The sequence below is a fragment of the Manihot esculenta genome, chromosome 4, assembly GCF_001659605.2.
Source record: "Manihot esculenta cultivar AM560-2 chromosome 4, M.esculenta_v8, whole genome shotgun sequence".
In the NCBI taxonomy this organism is placed as follows: Eukaryota; Viridiplantae; Streptophyta; class Magnoliopsida; order Malpighiales; family Euphorbiaceae; genus Manihot; species Manihot esculenta.
In genome coordinates this window covers 29,700,551-29,723,601 of record NC_035164.2, presented here as the reverse complement: position 1 = coordinate 29,723,601, position 23,051 = coordinate 29,700,551, and the positions used below count along the sequence as shown (strand labels likewise).

Below are 23,051 nucleotides of genomic sequence, written 5' to 3'. Positions count from 1 at the left end.
ATTTATTAAATAATTAATTAATTATGTATAAATTTTAATATAAAATATTAATTTAATAATTATTAAATTTATTTTCTTATAAATTAATGATTTTTTTTATTTTATATGTGTTGTATTTGTATACAAAATTACAATTATTCAGAAAACAGTATAAATTTTAAATAAATACTAATCTGATTGAAAATAAAATAAAGTAAAAATAGATAATTAGTTTAAACTTAAAAATCATGGTATAAATGAATTGTTTTTCTATTGACAGCTGTATAAATGAATCATAAAACTATACACGTGTCCAAGATGTATGTGAGCTGTTGATATGGGGAGAAAAAAAATTAAAAATATATTTTTATTTTTATTTAATTTTATTATCATGGAAAATAAGCGTGTTTTTCTTGTATAGGCAGCAGATTTGAATTTCAAGTTGGGAATGAAGACACGTGCTTGGCATGCAAAAATGGACAATAAATGAGAGAGGATGGTCTACTGTATCTTGCGAAATCCCCCAACTTAAATGCTCTTTATTATATTTGCATGCATATTCCCATCTTCCCTATTGCTTTTGCAATATTTAATCGGATAAATTATGAAATAAAGTTGACATCCTGTACTCGCAAATTTTAAATTTATCTATAAAGAAGAGTAAATTTAATTATATTAGTATTTATAATTAATTATTTTTATATAATATTAACTGATAGAGTTTTATTAATAAGTATTACAAATTTTCGTACATGAAAATTTATAATTATAAACTGAATTCATTAATATGAAATATTTCATTTTTTAAATAAAATTTTTTAGTATATGAAAGATAATTTTAATTCTATAATTATTAATTTTGTTGATCAAAAGTAAAATTTTTTAAAATTAAAAATGCATATCATACCTTTAAATTTTTTATAATAATTAAAATTACAATAAAAATAAAAAAATTTAAATTTTTCTTATAAAATTTAAAATCAAAATTTCGGATCAAAGTAACCATCAAATTATTAAATTTTAATATATATTTTATAATGATATAATATTCTGAGAGTAGGATTAGATGTATATAAATAAATTTAATCTGAATAAGTCACGTTCGTTATCATACAGAATTGTATATATGCGCGTATTTATGTGCATATCATTGTCAGCGGCCCTTTAATTTCCACATTCTGGATCTGCTCACCACTTCCATCGCGTCATAGAAACTGAATTCTTTTCTCTAATAAGTTCGAATCCCGACCAATTCGATCTACTTCATTATAGACTGAAATGTGTATTAATAGATCAGCTTAATTTTTGAATTTTAATAGGTTTTCAGTCTAATTCTTTTTATTGGAGGATGCCTCTTGGTATGAGTGTTCATGGCAGTGATCATCATTTTGCATTTATTTTAAATAACACTAAAAATAAATTTTATTATTAATTAAATTATTATAATTTATATTATATTTTAATTTTTAATATTATACTAATTTATAAAGATTAAGTCTATTTATTAAAAATATATGTAATATAATTATTTTTATAATTATATAATAATATTTTTTAATTAAAAATATTTTCTTATTTTTTTCATTCTCTCTAAAAGCCTAATTAATTAATTAATTAGTATTATTAATTAAAAATATCTATATATTTTATCAAATAAGCTTTTTAGTAATTCTCAAAAAAAGTTAAAATGCGGATTATTTAATTATTATTTTATTTATCCATATAATTTGTATTTTTTATTAAAGTTAAAAAGAAATTTAACGAAATGTTAAAATTTAAAATTTAATTTAATAAACGGAATGTTTTAATAAAAATAATTAATTTTTATAAAATATAGTGGTATGGTAATAATTCACTCTATCTATTTACACAAAAATGAATAAGAAAGAATAATTAAAAAAAGATGCTAAATTTGTTAAATAAAATAAAATTACTTTTTTTCATTATTTTAAGTTATAATTTTTTAACTAATAGTTTATTTCTTAAAATCCGTACATGCTTATTTAAATTGAAAAAGTAAATCTATAGTTTCAACAATAATGTAATAACATGAGCTGTTTTAATTTTGTATGAATAAGAAGACATCCTTAGCCCGAGCAGTATTCTATTCAAATCGAAAATATCCATCGAACTGAATTAATTTAAAATTTTAGTTTAATTTTTTATTTATTTCGATTTGGTTTTTAATTTTAAACATTTTGGTTATTTCGGTTTGGTTCGATTTTGATCATAAAAAAATCAAAAAAACCGAAATAAACCGATTTAGTGATAATAATATATTATTTTCAATAATATAGAGAAATTAAATTATATTAGCATTAAAATATTTTAATTAAATTTTAAAATATTAAAAACAAAGTGTAAAAAAAATTTATTAAAAATCGAAACTGATCAAATCAAATCCAATTGAACCGAATCAGATCGATTCGGTTCGATTCAGTTTTCATAAGTGCTAAAATTTTGATTTTTGGTTTATTCAGTTTGGTTCGATTTTAAACCGAACCGACTGAATGGACATCCTAAATAGTATTATTTTCTATCTCATAATTTTTATCTATTTTATTTTTTTAGATATATTAAAATATATAATTTTTTTATTTTTTAATTATAATTATTTTAAATCCATTAAATTTTATTAAATATTAAGGGATATTTTATAAATTTTTTAAAAAGAAAATAAAATTAAATAGAATTATAATAGTTAATTTATATATTATTATAGATTAAAAAGATAATAAAATAATAAAAAATAAAGAAAAATTATGAACAAAGTAACATTCTTCAACAAAATATCTCAAATTTTTGTAATTTTTTTTAGATTTATTACTTTGGTTTAGCTATCAATATTTGAGGACTATAAAGATAATGTTATACAAAAGAGATATTTACATTTATTTAAAAAATAAATTAATAATGTTAAAGTTGAAGCATTGAATGATAAATCTAAAATTTTGATTGCTTTGCAAATATAAAATTTTTTATGAGAGCCATGAAATTAGCAAATAGATTAGAGAAAAGTAAAGAAATATTTTTTTTTATTTGTATTAACCTAAACATACTCAAGTTTGAGAAATTATGAGAATTAGTTGAGTCTAAAAACTCCATACCACAAAATATTTACTTATGATTGATTTTGTAAACAAAATTAAATGAAATATTATTTTATTTTCTTTAAAAATAAAAATTTTGTAAGTTAAAAAAATAATTATTTTATTTTAAATAAAAAAATAAATTATTATAAAATATTTGATTCGAAACAAGGGTTAAAGAAGTATTTGTTTTAGATTATAATATATATAAACCTGTTTATAAATTTTAAAAATAAACTCACTCGGCTTTATAATATTTTTAAATTTATAAGTTCAGTGGTCTAAGATTCGACTCCCCCAACCCCCTATTTCAAAAATATTTGAGATTATTACCCTCATTTAATTTTAAAATTTTACAATATACTTTATTTGATATTATTTTTAAGCTTTATTTTTTTATAAAAATATTTTAAAAAATTATTTTTCATATTTTCTTTATTTGGAGTGCTCAGAAAAAATAATTAATAAAAAATATTTTCCTATTAAAATAAAAATTAAGTCCAATGGCATTTTAAAAAAAATCATTTTTTACATTTTTGAAATTTTGATTAGAATTTTATATATAAATTTATTAATATATTTTATTTTTTAGATTAAAATTAAATAACAAAAAGATAAATTGTTTTGTTAAAAATAAAAATATTTCATAAAAATTATTTTTTAAAATATAAATTATTTTCTATAAATATATAGAGTCTTGATAATTAATGATAATTGTGCTCATAAACTATTTGTGTCAATTACTTATAAGTATTTTAACAGAAAAAATATAATTATTTAAAAATTTAAATGCTTAATTTCAAATAACTTTTATAAATTAATTTTTACACAAGTCAAATATCTCTTAATTGAGATATTTACAAATATAGGAAATCTACCTGTAAACTTATTACCAGGTTATAATGGTCAAATTTAGAATCTCATATGCAAATTGCAGTCATGGAAAGTGAAAATGGTTACTGATAACAGCTAGTCTGGTCTCCTCCCCTCTCAGTCGGATCAGGGCCCATGATAGCGAAAATCGGTACAGAGTTCGAAATACCACAAGAAAAGTTTACCCATAGCAATGGACCGGACCTGAAGACATCAGTCGACTTGGGTCGCCTTCGAGTCCAGAACCTGCTGTATTGAAACTAGCCCCGTGATGGGATTCAAAGATGGGCAGTAGGCCCGGTCTTTTCGCAGCACTTCTTGCACGAGTTTTGGGGAAATTAAATAGCCGTCTGAGACAAACATCAATTTTTTTTCATATGACACCATTGTACGTACGGAACTGAATAATAGAGACAGATGTCACTGTATAAAAAAGCCGTGAAGCTTCACAAGCAAGTTAAGGGAAAAAGGATAAAAGGGAGGAGAGATCCTTCTAAAAGTTTTAGGCTTATCCAACTATTATAAACTCTATTTTCTCTAAATCTCAGGACATCAGTTAATATGACATTGTCTTGATTATAAGGGACAATTAAGCATTTCGGTTTACCATTAATGAAGAAGTACAATGCTGTGAAAGAGAAATTGTCTAAAAAAAACAAAAAAAACTACTTTTACGGGTTTGGAGCATATATAAAATTATTTTAAGAGTATTTGTCTGAATTTATAAACAGGTTAAATTAGCTTATAAATTCTAAAAATTAAATAATCTGCTTATTTATAACATTTTAAGAATTTATAAATTTAAAAGAAAAAAAAAGTTGAAAATAACCAGCCTTTTCATTTTAGAATTTATAAATATTAAATTTATAAACTGGTTTGATCAAACAAATTACAATATTATCTTTATTTAATTTTAAAATTTCATTACATATTTTTATTTAATATTCTATTTATTAATTTTAATAATAAATGTGTTTATAAGTTAATTATTATCAAACATGTTTACTACATATTTGCTACTTATATATATTTTAATCAAACACATTATTGTTTAAATGTTTAAAGTCTTATAAGTTTATAAGTCAATTATTACTTATATTTTGAAACTTATAAGCCTTTAAACATTTAAGCATAAAAGGTTTATAAATCGATTTTCATAAGTTAAAAGCCAAAAACCTGAAAGCTTGAGGAACTAAGTTATTTAATATTAAACTAAGACATTATTTTTTATAAAAAAATAATTTATATTTAAAAAATATTTTTATTCATGAAAAATATTTTTCAACCAGATAGTTTATTTTTAATTACTTAATTTTAATTTAAAAATAAAATTTATTAATAAATTTATATATAAGTGTTTTTATAAGGACTTTAACATATAAAAAATAACTCACTTTGTACAAGAAGTCATTTTTTAAAAAATAAAATATTTTTTATTGATTAATTTTTTAAGTATTTTAAATGTTAGAAAATATGAAATATATTTTTTTAAAAAATATTTTTTATAAAACAAATGAATTCAGAGAATATTTGATTTAATTTATAAAATTTAGCTTAATCACATTTTTTATAAAAAATGACTAAAAATAAGTAAAAATTATTTTTTTTCTAAGAGTTTATATTGTAATTTTAAATTTTTAATAAAAATAATATATTAATTTAATTAGTCAAATTAATTTATTAACTACTTATAAACTTGTTAATATTATATATAAATGATCAGATGATCTAAATTTTTCAGAGTTTAAACTAAATTATAAGTTAGACTAAACACCTTCTAAATCCTAAAAAGTATATAAAAAGATGTTGTAGGGAATAAGCAGTTTATTTTAAGTAACAAAATGAGACATCTAAACATTAAATTGATGAGCCACAATGAACCTATGAAAAGAGCGATTGAACATAGACTTGAAGACAACACTAAGAACTCCAATAAAACCTATTTTTATGTTAAGAAATTAATGAAAATTTATAAGAAGAGGAAAAATATCCACATATTATTTATTACCATAGAAAAAAAGAAATATTATAAAATACCCAAGGAAGTTCTTTGATGGGTGCTCGAATAAGAAGGCTATCTTAAATGTTTAAATGTTATTAATAACATACATGAGGGGTAACCAGAAGTGCAAGAACAATAGGAGATATGAAGTTTACATTAGGGATTAGCTCTGATTCTGTCTATTTTTCACTTCAATTATGGATGACCCAACATTACTCATCATGTGCATTATGATGTATTGATGGTGTTGTCTTAATGGGTGAGACTAAGAAATGATAAATCATAAATTAGAGTTGTGGGAAATAATTTTTGGGAGTAAAGATTTTAGGCTTAGTAAGCATTATGATTTTAATTTAAGTAGAAAGAATAAAAAGATTCAATTGGATGGAGTTTTGAAGTTAAAATATAACTTAACCAGACTAAATTCAGTCTAAGTAAAAAGGTTATCCGTTTATAAACTTCATAGATGATATAACTCATCATCTCCGAGGATCAAAATATAATAGATGAAATTGGGAAGTGCAAAAGTGTAATGTCAAAAATAAAATCTTTAAGGATAATACCGTCCAACAGCAGTACTAAAGATGAAAAAAGTACTCTAAATTAAGGCAATTAAATCTATCAGCATCATTAGAGGCATGATCGTTAAGAGATAGATTCCAAAATGTAGAATGTGAACCTTAAGAGAATTAAGACTGCATTTGCGTCATCATCTCCTGTATTTGGCGCATGCAGTCCTGCACTTGCTTCTCGCGCTGCTGGTCTCTCTCCTTCAAAGCAGCAACAGTCTGCTGTAGCTGCTCAACAGTTTGGCGTAGCTGTCTTAACTCAGTACCCAGCTCCTTTGCCTGTGGGCAAGCTGATGCATGTGCAGATAATGCATGAGATGCTCGGGATCTAACTTCACAGACTCGACGCTTCTTCTCACTTCCCACTGCCTGATGATTGAGGGTCTCCTGGCCCATAGCAGGAGATTCACCATATCCCTCTTGCAGCTGAGGTGATTGCTCCACTAGCTGAAGATGATGATCATGCATCAAATAATTTAAACTTGCACATAATGATTATCAATACTCACTATAAGAAATTAAACTTTTAATCGAGATAAAAATCATAGCTAAACAATAAGTGAAATTTATTATTAAAATATTTAGTGATGAAATTAATGATTTTTTATATTTAGTAGCTAAATTTTAATATCTATTCACAAATTTTAGTAATTTTTAATAGCGATTTTTTTCATACTAAAATTTTATAAAAAAATTCAATTCGGTGCAGTGGCTTTTTCGCTTACCTTATTGGAAGTGTTGACATTGATTCCGTAGGGTTCTCCATGCATGTACCATTGATAATAGTATGGTGCGAAACCATACTTCATCAGATGATACTTAACCATACTTTCGTCTGCAAAGACATGCTGACACTTAGGAAACTTACATGGACACCTGAGTTTGTTCCCATCCATACATTCTGGATGCTGCTTAGCAAATTCAATGAATTTATTCAGTCCTTGTAGGAATTCTGGGTTCAAAAAACCTTCCTTAAGCCTAAAATACATCCACCTTCGATCTGAAGCAATTTTGAGAATTTGTTAGTATGTGACAAATTATGTTTTCATGCAATTTTTTAATATTATATATGTTCATAAACTTCTTATGTACCCCATTTCTAAATTGAAAAAGTAAAGATCTAGCATGTTTAGAAATGCAAAATCTCTATTGAATAAAAGCCAAAAATCTAAATAAACCTCTAACTTTTCATAAAAACCCAAATAAGCTCAATTTCATCTTTGATCAAATAAAACAATGAAATATTACTTTTAATAACTTTTTTTGCAATTTTCAAATATTAAAATTTTTATTTACTATTCTAATTAAAAAAAAATGTCATATAAAAATGCAAAATCCAATAATAAAAAACTAGATAAATAATTTTAATATTTATGATCACATAATACACTTTCATGAGATAATTTTTATCTACTTTATTTTTTGAAATAAATTAAGAAGGAATAGTTGTTTTAGTTAAAAAAAATTTTTTTTCCTATTTACTTTTCAATTATTATACCATCTTTAATATGAAATAATAATATTAAGTTTTTATTAAAATAATAAAATTATTACTAAACACGTATAATTTGAATTAAATATGAAGAGATGATTTGAATTCTTATTGAAAAAAAAGTAATGAGACAAAAATAAAATAAAATTAAATAGAATTATGATAATTAAATTACACATTTTTTTTGGATAATATTTTAAGATAACTAAAAATAAAAAGGTGAACAAAAATTATAGAATAAAGGGAGTAATATTTACTAGGTGAAAGCTTGTAAATAGATACAAAATTCAAACATTTATTTGGTTAAAAAACTGAAATTCAAACATTTATATATATAAAAGTTACGTATCCATATATTTAGAAAAATAAATCAAAGTTGTAAAAGAGATGTTCATTTATCTCACCTTCTCTGTTTTCAGCGTCGTAGGGTTCTCCATGCACATACCATTGATAATAGTGCGGTATAAATCCATGCTTCATGAGATGAAGCCTAATCGTCTCCTCGTCAAGAAAGGCACGATTTTGACACTTGCGATGATTACATGGACACTTGAGTTTATCTCCCTCCATGCATTCTGGATGTTGCTTAGCGAATTCGAAGAATTTATTTAATCCTCGTAGGAAATCTGCGTTCAAAATGCCTTCCTTATGCCTAGCATACATCCAACTCCTATCCGAACTCATTTTGATAGTATCTGTATTATTATATGACAAAAATTAGAATTTCAAGCCCAAATTAATTTTGATAATATCTGTACTATTATATGACTAAAAAAAATTCATGCATTTTTTCAACTCAAATCCAAAGTTACTTTGATAATATTTGTACTATTATGAAAATTCATGTATTTTTTAAATATATTCTAAATCATTTTATTTTTCTTTAATGAAAAATAAAAATTTAGGTCGTTTGTCTTAATTTATAAACTATATTATAAAAATCTTAAAATCGATCAAAAAATTTAATATCATATTAAATTTAAATTAGACCTAATTATATTTTAAAATTTAGTTTTATTTCTAAAATCAGTTCAATCACCTATATAAATTCATATATAAAATATTTGAATGCTCTCTCCAAATTAAACATATCAATCACTTAGAAATTTTTTAACTAAATATATAATTATTTAAAATTTTAAATATTTATAAGAATTAAGTGCTTATAAACTAATTTTTCCATTCGAAAATGCATAATTCATGAAAAAGAAATACTTATCCATATATTTACTTAAAAAATGCGTCCATGTATTCTCGTAGTTCTTCGAGTGCATTATATAAAATATGGACCTAGAGAATAAAGAACCACACCATATTAAATTTACATAAACATATTAATAAACATTTACTGTAAGCAACTCAAGATTGTCAAATTGGAAACTTTCCCGTGAAATACGAATAGGCCACTGAACAGGTTTCTATATTTAACGAGTAACATATGAAGTAATCTATTTGAAGCCGACAGATTTCTGGGAAAATTGGACAGGCAATTTCAAAGACACATTTTAAGCATTAAATCAATTAGCATGTAATTCCTTTAAACAATTCAACTAATTACGCATTTCATTCTCTTTTAAATTTTATACGACAAATAATTCCAAACTCAAGATCATAGCACGCAGAACAAGAAAACGAATAGAGTTAGTATCGCTTACCTTGCAATGATATGTGATTAGAGATGTTGTGGGAATACATAGACAATTAATATTTATTTCTCAGTACAATGATTTTAATAAACTCTAAGCACAACTAAATTAGCTGCATTCTTAACATTTAACATAAACAAAATAATATAAATTGATAAGAGTTCAGTGAAAATCAGTGCAAAGTTCAATAGCATATGTAATTTTCCTATGGTTATAATCATTTTAGCTTTTTGGCCTTGTTGAGCGTACTAAGTGTTCTAATAACGACTAACTAGTAGCGATCAACTATTTTACTAACTATTGGCTTTTAGACATTAATAATTAATAATTAACTGTTTATATAGTGGATTAAACAAAATACTAGTTAAAATACACTATAAGAATTCAATATATCACTAACGGACTTCACCAACGGATTGAAGTCCGTTAGTGATACTAACCGATTCACCAACGGATTGTTGTCCGTTACTGATACTAACGGTTAACTCTAACGGAATATTTTAATCGTATTGTTTACCAACGGATGGAACCATCCGTCAGAAATCCGACAGTGAAATATTAACGGACCATTTTCCGTTGGAAATCCGTAAGTGAATTTGTGGAGCCAAATACACAGTCCTAAATGAAATCCCTAAATCATTTGCTTGTAAAATCAAAATCACTCTAAAATCTGAACTTGCCTCCAACCTCTCGGTCGTTCACTGCCGCCGGCATCCATCGTCCGCCGCCATCAACGGTTCGCTGCCATCCACCGTCGATAAGTGCGCCCTTTCTCGGCATCACTGTCCACGGGCTCACTGAAATCTGAACTTGCGTCCAACGGAACGGTCGTTCACTGCCACAGGCATCCAACGTCCGCCGCCATCAAAGGTTCGCCGCCATCTATTTCAAATTTCCCACTCCACGATTTCAAATTTCCTCGAGAAAACTTGTTCTTTATTGGAAAACTATTTGCTTCAATTTCTTTATCTATTTACAAATGCGTCTAGGATCATGACATTTCTCCCCTTTAAACAGCAAAAAAGATAGAGAACAAAGAAAATACAGTGCGCACTTTTGAGAATGCATATATGTGCTTCAAGAAATTAAAATAAATGCACATGAACTATTATTACAGTTATGCTTATTTAATTTTTTGCTCAACCCGTTCCCCTCTTAGATTTTTTTTTTTTCAGCCCTTTTTTTTTTCTTGCAATTGAAATTTAAATGGGTGACCATCTTTTAGGGTTTTCTTAATGAACAATTTCTTCAGTTTGAGGAACTTCAAGTTGATGCTAATTCAAATTTTGTGGAGGAAATTGTCACATTGTACTATAGGGATTCAGCTAGACTAATCCTTAGCATAGAGCAAGCATTGTCAGTTGAAAACTTTCCCTTCTTAAATCAAAATTTTCTATTTTCCTATTTTTTCTATTATCTAGTCCAGTAAGTAATAAAGCTATTATGGTGTTCAAAGGTGGCTTCTTTCTTGTGTCACTGGAAATTGCGCCTGCTGGTGCACTTGCCAATTGCACTGAAAATTGCGCCTGCTGGTGCACTTGCCAATTGCACTGGAAATTGCGCCTGCTGGTGCACTTGCCAATTGCACCAGCAGGTGCACTGGAAATTGCACCTGCTGGTGCACTTGGCAAGTGCACTGGAAATTGCACCTGCTGGTGAATTGCACCTGCTGGTGCACTTGGCAAGTGCACCAGCAGGTGCAATTTCCAGCAAATTTGTAAATAAATTCGGCCTCAAAGTCGTGTTTTTGTGGAAGAGAAAATTTTCATGATATTTATTGGATTTGAATTGATGGTGAATATTCACATGGAATGTCCCATTTTAAAGTTTTCAAAGTTACTCTAGAATTGAATTCCAATTGCATTGTGAAATTTTTTGTGCATGTGTTTGAATTTAAACTAAGTGTGGTTGGATAGGTAGATATTCCAAACATGATGCACTTTTGATTTGGATGATGGCTAAATACATGTACTGATTGCTATAATTTCTCATTAACAGCCTAACTAACCTGGTTATACTGCCCCGCCACCTCCCCCTCCAATAGAAAATACTGCCATTGATATCAGGCAAGTTCAAATTTATGTTAATATTTTGTTCCAAAATGAATGTAGTCATCAGATTATCATTTAGATATAATTTCAAATTTAATTGTTGGTTTTCAAGCTCTGTTCGAATATAGGGTTTATAAGTTTTTTGTTTTCATATCAGCATATTTATTGTAGTTAATATGACTGCTGAAAGAAGTTGGATGTATACCCATCTCAGAGATGGTTTACTGAATCCCAGATATTTAGAGGGTATCAATGAATTTATAGAGAAGGCTAAGACCTGCACAGAATATTTAAATGGCGATCAGATTCGCTGTCTTTGCAATCGATTTAAGTGCCAAAACCGTAGCTTTCAAGATGAAAATACAGTTAAATATCATTTAATGAAGCATGATTTTGTGCAAAATTACCTTGTTTGGTATTTGCACGGTGAAACTGAAGTGCATGACGGATATGGTGATACACTATTAGACATGTCTTATGGTTCTGACAGTGTTAATCACCCAAATTTCAATCGTTTTGAGGACATGGTCATGGATGCAACAAGCTGTCATGTAATGCATAATGATACATATGAGATGCCAAACTCGGCTGCACAGAAACTGTATGATATGTTAAATGCATCTAAGCAAGAACTATGGCCTGGATGTGAAACTCACTCCCAGTTATCAGTTGTTTCACGTTTACTAAATCTGAAGGCGGAACATCATTTCTTAGAACGGTGTTTTGATCAGATATGTGAACTCATGAAGGAGATGTTACCGAGTGACAATGTCATGACAGACAGCTTTTACTCAACAAAGAGACTAGTCTAAGAATTGGGGCTTCCTATACAAAAGATACACTTTTCAAGAAGATGACCTAAATTATGCTGAAGTAAATATGGATGATATTAATCAACAACACTGCCTGAATGATCCTAGCAGAGGAATGACTGAGATTCATGATGACGTTTCGACAGAGGAAGACGAATTCCTTAGTGACCCTGATTCTGATGCAGATGCAGATGGTGATAATGAGTTCAATTCATATGAATCAGACTAAATTCATCTATATTCTAGATCAGTTTGGAGTTGTATATTTCATTTATTACTCAGTGAGTAACTTAATACATTTGTATATATTTAATATAATGTTTATAAACTTCATATTATTTTTGGCAATGACAATTTTTGTTTGTTCACAGATGAGGGGACGTAGAAGGGTTAAGAAGCCCAGAGGACCGGTTCAACTTCCTGCTAGTGCAAGTCAAGAGGACGCGAATACAGATGACAGACAAGAGCATGAGCCGCATTTACCACGGGCACCGATGGGACTTGGGGATACGGAACTTCAGATATGGGTACCACTTGCATCCGGTGTACAGCCATCTCATAGAGATCGATCATATACACCAGTTCCACCATGTACCGATGCACAACTTCCCCGTCCCCTTCCACCTCCTCACAGTCACAGTTTACATCCTCACCACCCTACTGCAGCTTCACAACCAACGGTATCACATACACATTCACCTCAACCTGCATCCCCTTATGGTACTGCATCAGCTAGAGAGACAGGATCTGCATCAGCATCTACTCCATCATCTGCTCCAGCATCAGCTGCATCGACCACTGCTGTAGGCGGAATACAGTCATTCCGACAAACTATTTCACTCATTAACAATAAGTAATAGTTAATTGTTTATTAATTAAGATTAATTTAAATGTAACCATTTACTTACTCACCATTGTTCATGTAGTTTACATCCGTCGGAGATGTGCAGCCGCATGATAACTCTGATAGTGAAAGAAAGATTGGTCGAGGAAGGCCGCTGTTGGAAGACTGTGCCCAATGAAACTAAGGAGTTTTATTGGCAGGAATTCAAGGTGAAGCATAATTATTTTAGTAGTTTGTCATATATTTATGAAATGTTTAATTACTAACTACTCATAAAATCTTTTTGCAGAAATACCTCATATGGGACCAAGCAATTGACAGCTTGATAAAAATTGCATGGCAGAAAAAGGCCGTTGAGCGATACAGGGGCTTAATGTGGGAAATCAGGAAAGGGAAGACGAAGAATCTTACTACCCCTGATTCTGTTTTGAGGAAGTGGCAGGAAACTTGGAACACTTCTGAATACAAAGAGAAGTGTGACAAGTTTTATGCCAATAGGCGCAGTGAGGCTGGAGGGTCAGGATCTGGCATTTCCAGGCACGCATGCGGTTCTGTTTCACAGTATACCCACTAGTGGAGGATGGTATTTGTTAAAATTTTTATTTTATAATTATCTTCTTATAAATATTTTGGTTCAATGATAAATGCTACAATTCTTATAATTAGTAACAGAGGGAAAGACTAGGCAGAGAACCACATCCTCATGAGCTTTTTAAGGCCACACATAAAAGAAAGGGGACGGAGGAGTTTGTTGATGCGAAGTCAAAAGCTGTTTATGTAAGTTAATCTTAAATGTAGTTATTAACAATTTTGATTGAATTAAATTGTTTTACTTATACGTTACTTTAAATTTATAATGCAGGATAAATACGTACAACTGAAGGAGGCTGCAACACATCAACAGGAGGGAAGTAATGAGCCGACGCCCATAAATGAGGCCCAGCTGTACTACGAAGCGGTTGGGGGACAGAAAAAGAGTCGAGTTTATGGGTTAGGGTCCCAGGCTTTAGCATATTTTCATGAGCCATCTCATTGTTCTGCATCATATACGTCTGCACCCCCAGTGGATCCTCCTACAATTGAAACAATGAACAGGATGCAGAATAAAATTGATCGGCTAGAGACAGAGAATAGTCGAATTACCACAGTGCTGGACGAGTTGCAGACGTTTATGCATAGAATGATGGCACAACAGGGTATTGGGACATCCACTCAGACATCTGCTCCTACGGCACCTCCAGCTCCATCTTCACAGCAGCAGCGTGATGATGCCCCTGTCATTGGTGATCATCATACAGATAGTGATGATGATACGGATGATGAGCTAGCTAGTTTAGTTTAGTATGTATATTTTGTTATGACCAGTTGCTAATTTTAATTTCAAATTATAATTGTAGTACAAATTTTTTTAGTTTTAAATATATTTTAATGAGTACTTTTGTTTATTACATATATAGTGTTATTATTATTATCCAGTATGATGAAAGATGATGATGGATGTATATGAATGTACAGGGTACATATACATAACAAGTACATAATGTATGAAAATAAACGGGTGAGTTTGCAATTTTATGGATCACCAACGGATTACCAATGGAATTTCTGTTGGTGTCCATTTCTATTCACTAACAGATTACTAACCAAGAAATTCGTTAGTGTCATCAACGAAAATTTCCATTGGTGGTCCGTTAATGTCACCAACGGAAATTTCCGTTGGTGATCCGTTAGTGTCACTCACGAATAAATTATTCTGTTAGTGAATAATTTACTAACGAGAATTTTCCCAACGAAATGAATCCGTCACAGATCCGTCAATGAAAAACTCCACTAATGGAAAATCAGTGTTTAACGGAAAATTAGTGTTTACCAACGGAAATTTCCGTTGGTAAATTTGTAAATTCTTGTAATGATAGTAGTTGTTGAATTGGCTGTTAAATGTAAAAAAATAAAAATAAAAAGAACAGAGAAAAAAATGACCATGAGTGAAGATTTATAAATCAAGGGAGAGACTTGTGAATTATAAAAAAGAAGAGGGTGCAAGTATCGAGTAGAGTGCATTTAATTATTGTCAAACACTAATATTAGGGGATAGTAGCTCTACAATAATTTTTTAAAGACTAATTAATATAAATAAGTACCTATCAAATAATATATAATAAAAATAGTGTTTTAAAAATTATTAAATTAAATGTTATAAAAAATAGTTTTTCATAGTTGGTTCTTTCAATCACTAAATATTAAACACTACTTAAAAATTGAATGCTGAATTGAGCATTTATCTCAAAGATATCCCAATAACCTTTTATGATCTTAACAAAGAGATGCTACCTAATATAAACAGTTTTAACTACGGTCAATGGCACCCTTTAAATTCAATTCTAAATGGTATACATGCTTTGTACCTAAAATTTTACTTTCAAATGTTTATTTTAAAATGAGATTGCAATTACATTCAATTAAAAATATTGGGACAATAAATTTAAAATTAAACAATAAATTTAAAATTAAACGTTTAAATTAAAAAGTAAAAAAGACATTAAGTTTTTCCAATAGGCCTGATTTTAACCTAAAACTCTCTAGGTGGGCATAATATACACTCATCCCTGTTATTTGAAAGCTAGATGCTTTAATTCTTAAGCTTGTATCAAGGACAATCATAAAATGTTGAAAGATCAACTTATTTTATAATAAAGGGGAGTCAAATACTAAAACTTAGGCAAGTAAGAAACTTTACACGACAGTTATTATCATCAATATGTTGCATTTGTTTGGTATTAGGAAGTTTTTTAATTCATTTAGAAATTTTAGAAAGAAAATTGTTCAATTCACTAATTTAACGGGTTGAAAATGGAGATATTTAAAAAATAATCTTAAAAAACCTTATTTTAAAAAATTTAATATGTTCCAAACACACTTTAAAATTCTTTCATCCCAAACAAAGCTTGTCAAAACCTGCTATAAGAATGAAACCATGAGTTTAATCAACTAAGTCTAACATGCAAAACGAAAGGAGAAAGGTGGTAAACGTATAATACAACTCTGCCAATGATTAAATCTATTTACAGAATTCAAAACAAAAATAGAATCAAAAAAGAAAAGAGTTATCTTTGAAAAATAAAAATACCTAAAAATTCTTCTCGAATATAATTTTTTTTTTAATAATACTCATCAAATATAATAGGGCAAATGTGTAGCACTGCAAGAATCATAAACTAATGAAGCATCACTCGACATAGAGCAGGCAAAAAAAAAACTTAGAAATCAATTAACCAAACTGAAGCAGGAATCAGATTAAAATTTAACTCAGGATGAAGAAATGAACGATGATGAGAGACTTGATCCATGGAGAAGAAAGAGAAGCAGCGAAGAGGCGGTGAGAGTGAGAGAATCAATACCTGAAATCAACCGAGAATGAGAGCAATATTGGCGACTGGACTACCTGAGATTGAGAGAGATCGAAAGTGATAGAGAGATGGTTAGGGTTAGAGAGATTTAGGGATTTTGGAGAGGAGGAACAAGAAGCAAGCGAATGTATTTATGGCGGGATCAGCAACGGACGCTTGCATCCGTTCTCATATTTGCAAACACTACAAGCTCTCTCCTCTCGATTAGCGGGATTCAATTTGCTAAAAAACAAAAACGCGGGATTCAAATATTTTAAGAATGGCTTATTACTATTAGGTCCATATATCTTACTAACATTAACTACCTAGTTATTATATCTTAATTATTCAATTAAATACTTTTATATTTCTTTAATTTTAAATATTTATATTGTTTAATCTCATTAATTTTAACAATATATTATTATCTAGTCCTAATAATTTTAATTATTTATATTATTTAGTCTTTCTAATTAAAATTAAAACAAATTGATTAAAATTTTATTTGATATAATTATTAAAACTTTTAATTTTATAAAATAAATAAATATTTTATTTAGATTATTAAGAAATAGAAGCTAAGTAGTAAATTTTAATAAAATACGAGAATCTTGTGGTAATTTACCCTATTAAAAAGTAAAATTGCATTTCAAAAAATTAATGTAAAAATTAAAAATTATTATCATAATGAGGAAAAAATATTTTGCAATTTAAAAATGTATAGTTATGTATAGTTATTAATATGTGTAAAAAATAAAATGGATTAAAATTATGTAACTAATAAATTACAAAATATTTTTTTTTATTCAAAGGTGAGACTCATTAAAATTTTATGAAAAAAAAAATCAAATCGTAAAAATTTATTACTTTTCTTTTTTTCGATGCTGTCATCATTAAGAGGGCATTTGATTTCATTTATAAAAATTAGCTTATAATTTTCATCTGAAATTTATAAATATTTAAAATTTTAAATAATTATATATTTATTAAAATATTTATAAATGAGTAATACATAGTTGATATATTTGTTAATAATGAGTTATAAACACATTTATAATTAAAATTATTAAAATTATATTAAATAAAGTATATAATAAAAAAATTTTAAAATTAAATAAAAATAATATAATAATTTAACTTAAATAAAAAATTGGTTCTCAATTTTTTCGAATTTATAAATTTTAAAAGACAAACACATCTAAAAACTAATTATTTCACAAGAAAAATTACTATTTCGACCAGAAATTGGTAATAAAAGGGCAGGACTGTATACGTACAGCTAGAAGGGGAAAAAAAGATATACTGCAACATAAACAGAAAAAATATACACAGGTTTGCAATATACAGAGGCTGAGAGGCTTATGTGTAAGCAACAAGAAGATTCACTTGAATACAACAGGACTACATGGTAGAAATGGTATGTAGGTGGTGACACTATAGGACACCCAGCAAGCAAATTTTCTTTTTCTTAGCCAAAAACATTATATTACAACATACTTGGTCCAGCTTCAACAATCTTGATTCCAGTTCTGCTTGTGACAACCAACTGATCCAAGTAAATGCTCAGTCGAGTTTCACTATCTTATCTTCTTCCTGCTGCTTGTCTGACTCTGCAGGGAAGTATTTTATACCCACAAGATCGCCGACTTCGTCAAAAACCTGATACGACAAATAAACTCAATGAGAATTTATAGATTAGAGACACTGAAAGAAAGAAACATCACATGTAAAGACTTTACTACCATAAGCTTGCTAGTTAGGGTAAATTTGCAATTTCTCAAAGAAACAAACTCATGCATATCTTACACTACTCTCATTATTTCCAAACAGTAGAAGGGTAACTGTGCATGTCTGAAAAAAATATGCATATCTTGTATTACTCTCAAGGTCCATTTGTTTCACCAAATTTTTCCGAAAAACATTTTTCACATTTTCTAACGTTTGGGATACTCAGAAAAAATGAGCGAAAATGTTTTCCTAATTAAAGGAAAAAATTAAATCAATTTAAGAAAAAATAAATCCTCTTTTCAATTTAAGAAAAATGACTTCCTCTTTTCAAAAGAGGAAGTCATTTCTGCATTTCGAGAATATTATTTTTCGCAACCAAACAGACAGAGTGAATGCATATCGCATACACATATGGAAAACCAACACTTCCAACTAGCCTGCTGGGAAATGCCATAAACAACACAGATCAGAGGTCTCTAAGCATAAATGCTGAAATGAATCCAAGGACAGCCAAAAAAATGAAGTGATCAGATATTAGACTTTACTTTCAATGCTTTGACCAGATCTTCCTTAGTATGAGAAGCAGATATACATATACGTGCCCTAGCCAACAATAGGGGGGTTGCTGGGAAAGTCAACGTCACAACTGCCACCTGTAACAGCATCAAAGTTAATAAACTTGCATGTAAAACATGTGAAAAATCATAACACGTACATTCTGCTTCAGGCACTCCCTTGAGAAGGCAGCAATTTTAGCTGGATTGTATAGCATAATTGGCATTATAGGAGAATCATTGTCTCCAAGAACCTCAAATCCCATTTTTTGCAATTCTGACCTAAAAAAGTTGCTATTCTCACGGATTTGTGCAAGCTTCTGGGCACCTACATGAAAACAACAGTGCTTCAAAGACCAATTAAATTAAGGAGATAAGATTTGCCAATTTAAGATATCCATTCTTGCAACTTTTAAACTGAGTAAAACATGAGTTTCTGTCTTAACCTCGACTGGAACCATCCTCCCCAACGATAACCTTTATGGAAGATTTTATTTGTTCAGCGGCTGGAGGTGAAATTGATGTTGCATATAAATGAGCTGGGCATGTGTACTTCAAGTATTGAATAAGTTCCTGTAGGAGGAAATGGAACTCTTTTTTTAAGCATCAGATGCAAACAGAATATAATCTTTCTGACTCTACTGAATAATGATTTCTAGAGAAAACAATTGATAATACATCATATTATATATTCATTATGCTTACAGATAATGCAGTTAAAACAATTGATAATTCGTCACGTCAATTTTATAAATTCATCATGATAGCAGATAATGCAGTTATTCATCTTAAAGCATAAGCTATTTTTCAATTCTTTATCAATTCAACCGATATACTTTCATTGTTGTGACTCAGCCTAAGCTATAGATTTGAATTGCTGGGATGGAGAATCAACTTGAATTCTATGATTTGAATTGAGAATCATACAATTCTAATAACATGCAACTGAGACACCAACAAACAAATAAACAAACAAAGAACCTTTGATCCAGCAATATATCCACCACATGATCCAAATGATTTAGTAAAAGTTCCCATCATGATGTCCACATCAGCAGTATCTACTCCAAGGAGCTCACAGACACCTTTTCCAGTTTTCCCTACTGCTCCAATGCTATGGGCCTCATCCAAGTAAATATAAGCCTGTAATACATTATTTAACTGAAGTGAATGGAAAATGAGAGGAAAAGAAAAGAATAATAATAGTGAGACGTTATGATTACATTAACAAGCATTGCATTGGAACCAAAGTAGAACAATTTTGCTATATTTCACATGCGACCTTTTTTTTAGCTTTGACAGGCAATTGACCAATAAGTCAGGCTAAAAAAAATGCTTAATCCATGAACAAGCCATTGACATAATTCACAGACAATAAAAGAATAGCCAAGGATCATTAGAAGCCAGGTGAAGGGCACAATACATAAATGGTAGAGTATATGCCAAAACAAAGGTTACAAAATTGTTGAATCTAATTGACCAGCACATGTATCATTACTTGGTGTTAAGATGCCTGAAATTATGTTGAGAATACCTTATATTTCTTGCAGATCGCAACAATCTCAGGAAGCTTGCAAAGCTCCCCCTCCATGCTATATATCCCCTCCACAATTACTAGTATTTTCTTCCAAGGTCTGTGAGTCCTAGGGTGTCCCTCAGCAATTTGTTCTCTCAAAACTTCCTCCAAATGAGAGGGTGCTATAAATAACAAAGAAGTTCAGAAACATAAGTAGGACATACATTTAAAGAAGTATTATTTGCAGTTAAAAGGAGCAAGCGCCACATAAACAAACTATGAGAAATCCACAGACAAGGAAACCAGAAGGCAAAAAGGTGAGCAGCATGCCTACATACTTCTAATTTATGGATGGACTTTGATTAACTTGACATCTGATAACCTGGTCAGATTAGAAAAACTCACAATTATGTTGGAAAACACGAATAGTAGCTCCAGTCCCACGTGCACCATTTACAATAGAGTTGTGGTTCAAGGAATCACTGATAATCAAACCACCCTGTAATGGATAATACAGACAATCAAAAGTCACATGCAATAGCTAAGCACAATGATTCTGTAGAGCATTTGCATTAACCATAATATCGACCTTCCCAATCAGGACTGGAAGGATAGCAGAGTTTGTAACATAGCCCATTCCAAAAACTATAGCAGCTGGTTTTCCAACAAATTCAGCAACACACTTCTCCAGTTCATTATGCAATGCTGTTGTGCCTGTGAAAGAACTCGTTCAGCAAAAAACTTGAGCAGATAAATACTGAAGCAATGGTATTTTGCTAAGTTACAAACTTACCCCCATCCACCCGGCTACTACAAGTACTAGGACAATACTTCTTTAATGACTCAATTACTCGAGGCATACAATACTCATCTGCTGCAGCAAAGCCAAGATAGTTGTAGGACGCCAAGTTAAGGCATCTACTGATATTGGTGGTCCGTCTGTGTCAGGGGCAATTATTTGCCAAATTCTCAATATCCAATGACTTCACAGACAAAATTGGTCTAAAATAAATAACTAAACTATAATGTTTTAAACCTTTAATAACAAAGGAAAATCTTACTTTAGAGTCTTATTGTTGTCATTCGAGTGACGCTCAACCACATCAAACCAAGTATCAGGAGCACTAGCTATTGGTCTCCCGAAACAATCCTATCAAACATCAAACCAAGCATCAGAAGCACCAACTATTGGCCCCCCTTCAGTCAAAACATCAAAAAGTAAAAGTTCACATGACAAGTTGATTCACTCATATAACTGTGTGCAAAGCAATCACCAATTCACCATTACAGATACCAAATCTAGAGACCATTAGCTCAAAAAGGTATTGCACTCATCAAAGAAAGAATACACTGCCCACTACCATAATTGCTGGAAAGTAATTATTGGCGATTAATACACACAGAAATCCAAAAATAAGCATAAAAGCTATGGCAATTCAAATGAACTTCATCAATTAATTGAAACCCATCAACAATAGCAAACACAGCAAAATCAACTGAAGAAAGGGCAAAAAAGAAAAGAGAGAGAAGTAATTTTTGCAGAGAATAATACTTGAATACGGAGATACAAACGGCGTATATAGAAATCTTCAAGTCCCAGACAGATTGGAGCATAACCCTGCTTAAAATGAAAAAAAAATTAAAACAGAATCAAATCATAACAAGCAAATAAAACTCACGCAGCCATAAGCCGATGATGCTACATGAACTTAACTAACATTAGAACAGACCTGAAGATTGTTAGAGCTACCCCAGTCGAGAATTTTGCGAAAGAAATCTCTGATATGACCAAAAGCAAACAATAATCCATAGCTAAAATGCGTTGTTAAAGCAGTTAAGTACGCAATTGCAACCATTTTCTTTCCTTTTTTTAGGTATATAATCTGTTTCTCTTTTTTTCCTCTACTTGATATAATGTCTCTGTATATAATCAGTCAAGGGAAGCCATGGAAACATAGTGCATATCGAAGTGGACTTTCTAAAGAATCTACAGTGGAATTTTTCTCCTCGTCCAGTGGATGAGGGAAGAGCAGGGTGTACTGAAGTGGGATTTGAAAAAGGTCGAAAACGACACGAGCAGCTGAGTTTTGGGTTGTGGGTCGGGAATCTAGATGGATTTTTGATTCCTTGAATGGGGATCCCATGGCCAGGCAGTTTCGAGCCATACGATGTCTATATCTTAGGAAAATTTATTATCTAGCTTCATTGGCATAGAAAACTCGGTTAATTTATGGTTGAATTTTGAAAAACACATCAAAATATCATGAGATTTTAAAATATTTATTAATTAATTTTTTAATAATTTTAATAATTAAATTTTACTATTTTCTGTATAATATGAATTAAATAATAATTTGTTCTGTATAATAAAAAAATCTTATATTATTTAAATTTATACAATTTTATCTCATATTACAAAAATTTTCAGTTAAACTCTTAATTTTTAATTTTTATTAATTAATTATATTTACTTTTAACTCCTATTTCTTAAAATAACCCTAAATTACTTT

The 23,051-nt window shown here is 29.3% G+C and overlaps 2 protein-coding genes across 5 annotated transcripts; both read right to left on the bottom strand.

Annotated features, from left to right (window-relative positions):
- Window positions 1–6,473: 6,473 nt before the first annotated feature.
- Window positions 6,474–16,973, bottom strand: LOC110613202. Of its 3 annotated transcripts, none has more exons than XM_043955784.1 (5): window positions 16,756–16,973; window positions 14,501–14,631; window positions 8,409–8,699; window positions 7,238–7,512; window positions 6,474–6,959 (listed from the first exon to the last, which is right to left on the bottom strand). In XM_043955784.1, the coding sequence occupies exons 2-5, from the start codon at window positions 14,532–14,534 to the stop codon at window positions 6,633–6,635; spliced, it is 927 nt and encodes a 308-aa protein (XP_043811719.1). In that variant the 5' UTR covers window positions 14,535–14,631; window positions 16,756–16,973; the 3' UTR covers window positions 6,474–6,632. The 3 variants fall into 3 exon arrangements, with proteins under 3 accessions (XP_043811719.1, XP_021609912.2, XP_021609914.2); XM_021754220.2 differs by lacking the exon at window positions 14,501–14,631 and adding an exon at window positions 9,236–9,294; XM_021754222.2 differs by lacking the exon at window positions 14,501–14,631 and having other exon boundaries at window positions 16,756–16,969.
- A 1,050-nt stretch (window positions 16,974–18,023) lies between these two features.
- LOC110614140 (long chain base biosynthesis protein 2a) lies at window positions 18,024–22,681 on the bottom strand. 2 transcript variants are annotated; one of them, XM_021755622.2, is made up of 12 exons: window positions 22,272–22,681; window positions 22,094–22,159; window positions 21,603–21,691; window positions 21,335–21,480; window positions 21,131–21,255; window positions 20,947–21,040; window positions 20,560–20,723; window positions 20,007–20,168; window positions 19,472–19,598; window positions 19,187–19,353; window positions 19,017–19,124; window positions 18,024–18,402 (listed from the first exon to the last, which is right to left on the bottom strand). In XM_021755622.2, exons 1-12 carry the CDS (start codon window positions 22,395–22,397, stop codon window positions 18,307–18,309), a joined length of 1,470 nt encoding a protein of 489 aa, XP_021611314.1. In that variant the 5' UTR covers window positions 22,398–22,681; the 3' UTR covers window positions 18,024–18,306. The 2 variants fall into 2 exon arrangements, with proteins under 2 accessions (XP_021611314.1, XP_043811496.1); XM_043955561.1 differs by lacking the exons at window positions 22,094–22,159; window positions 22,272–22,681 and having other exon boundaries at window positions 21,335–21,524.
- Window positions 22,682–23,051: the final 370 nt, after the last annotated feature.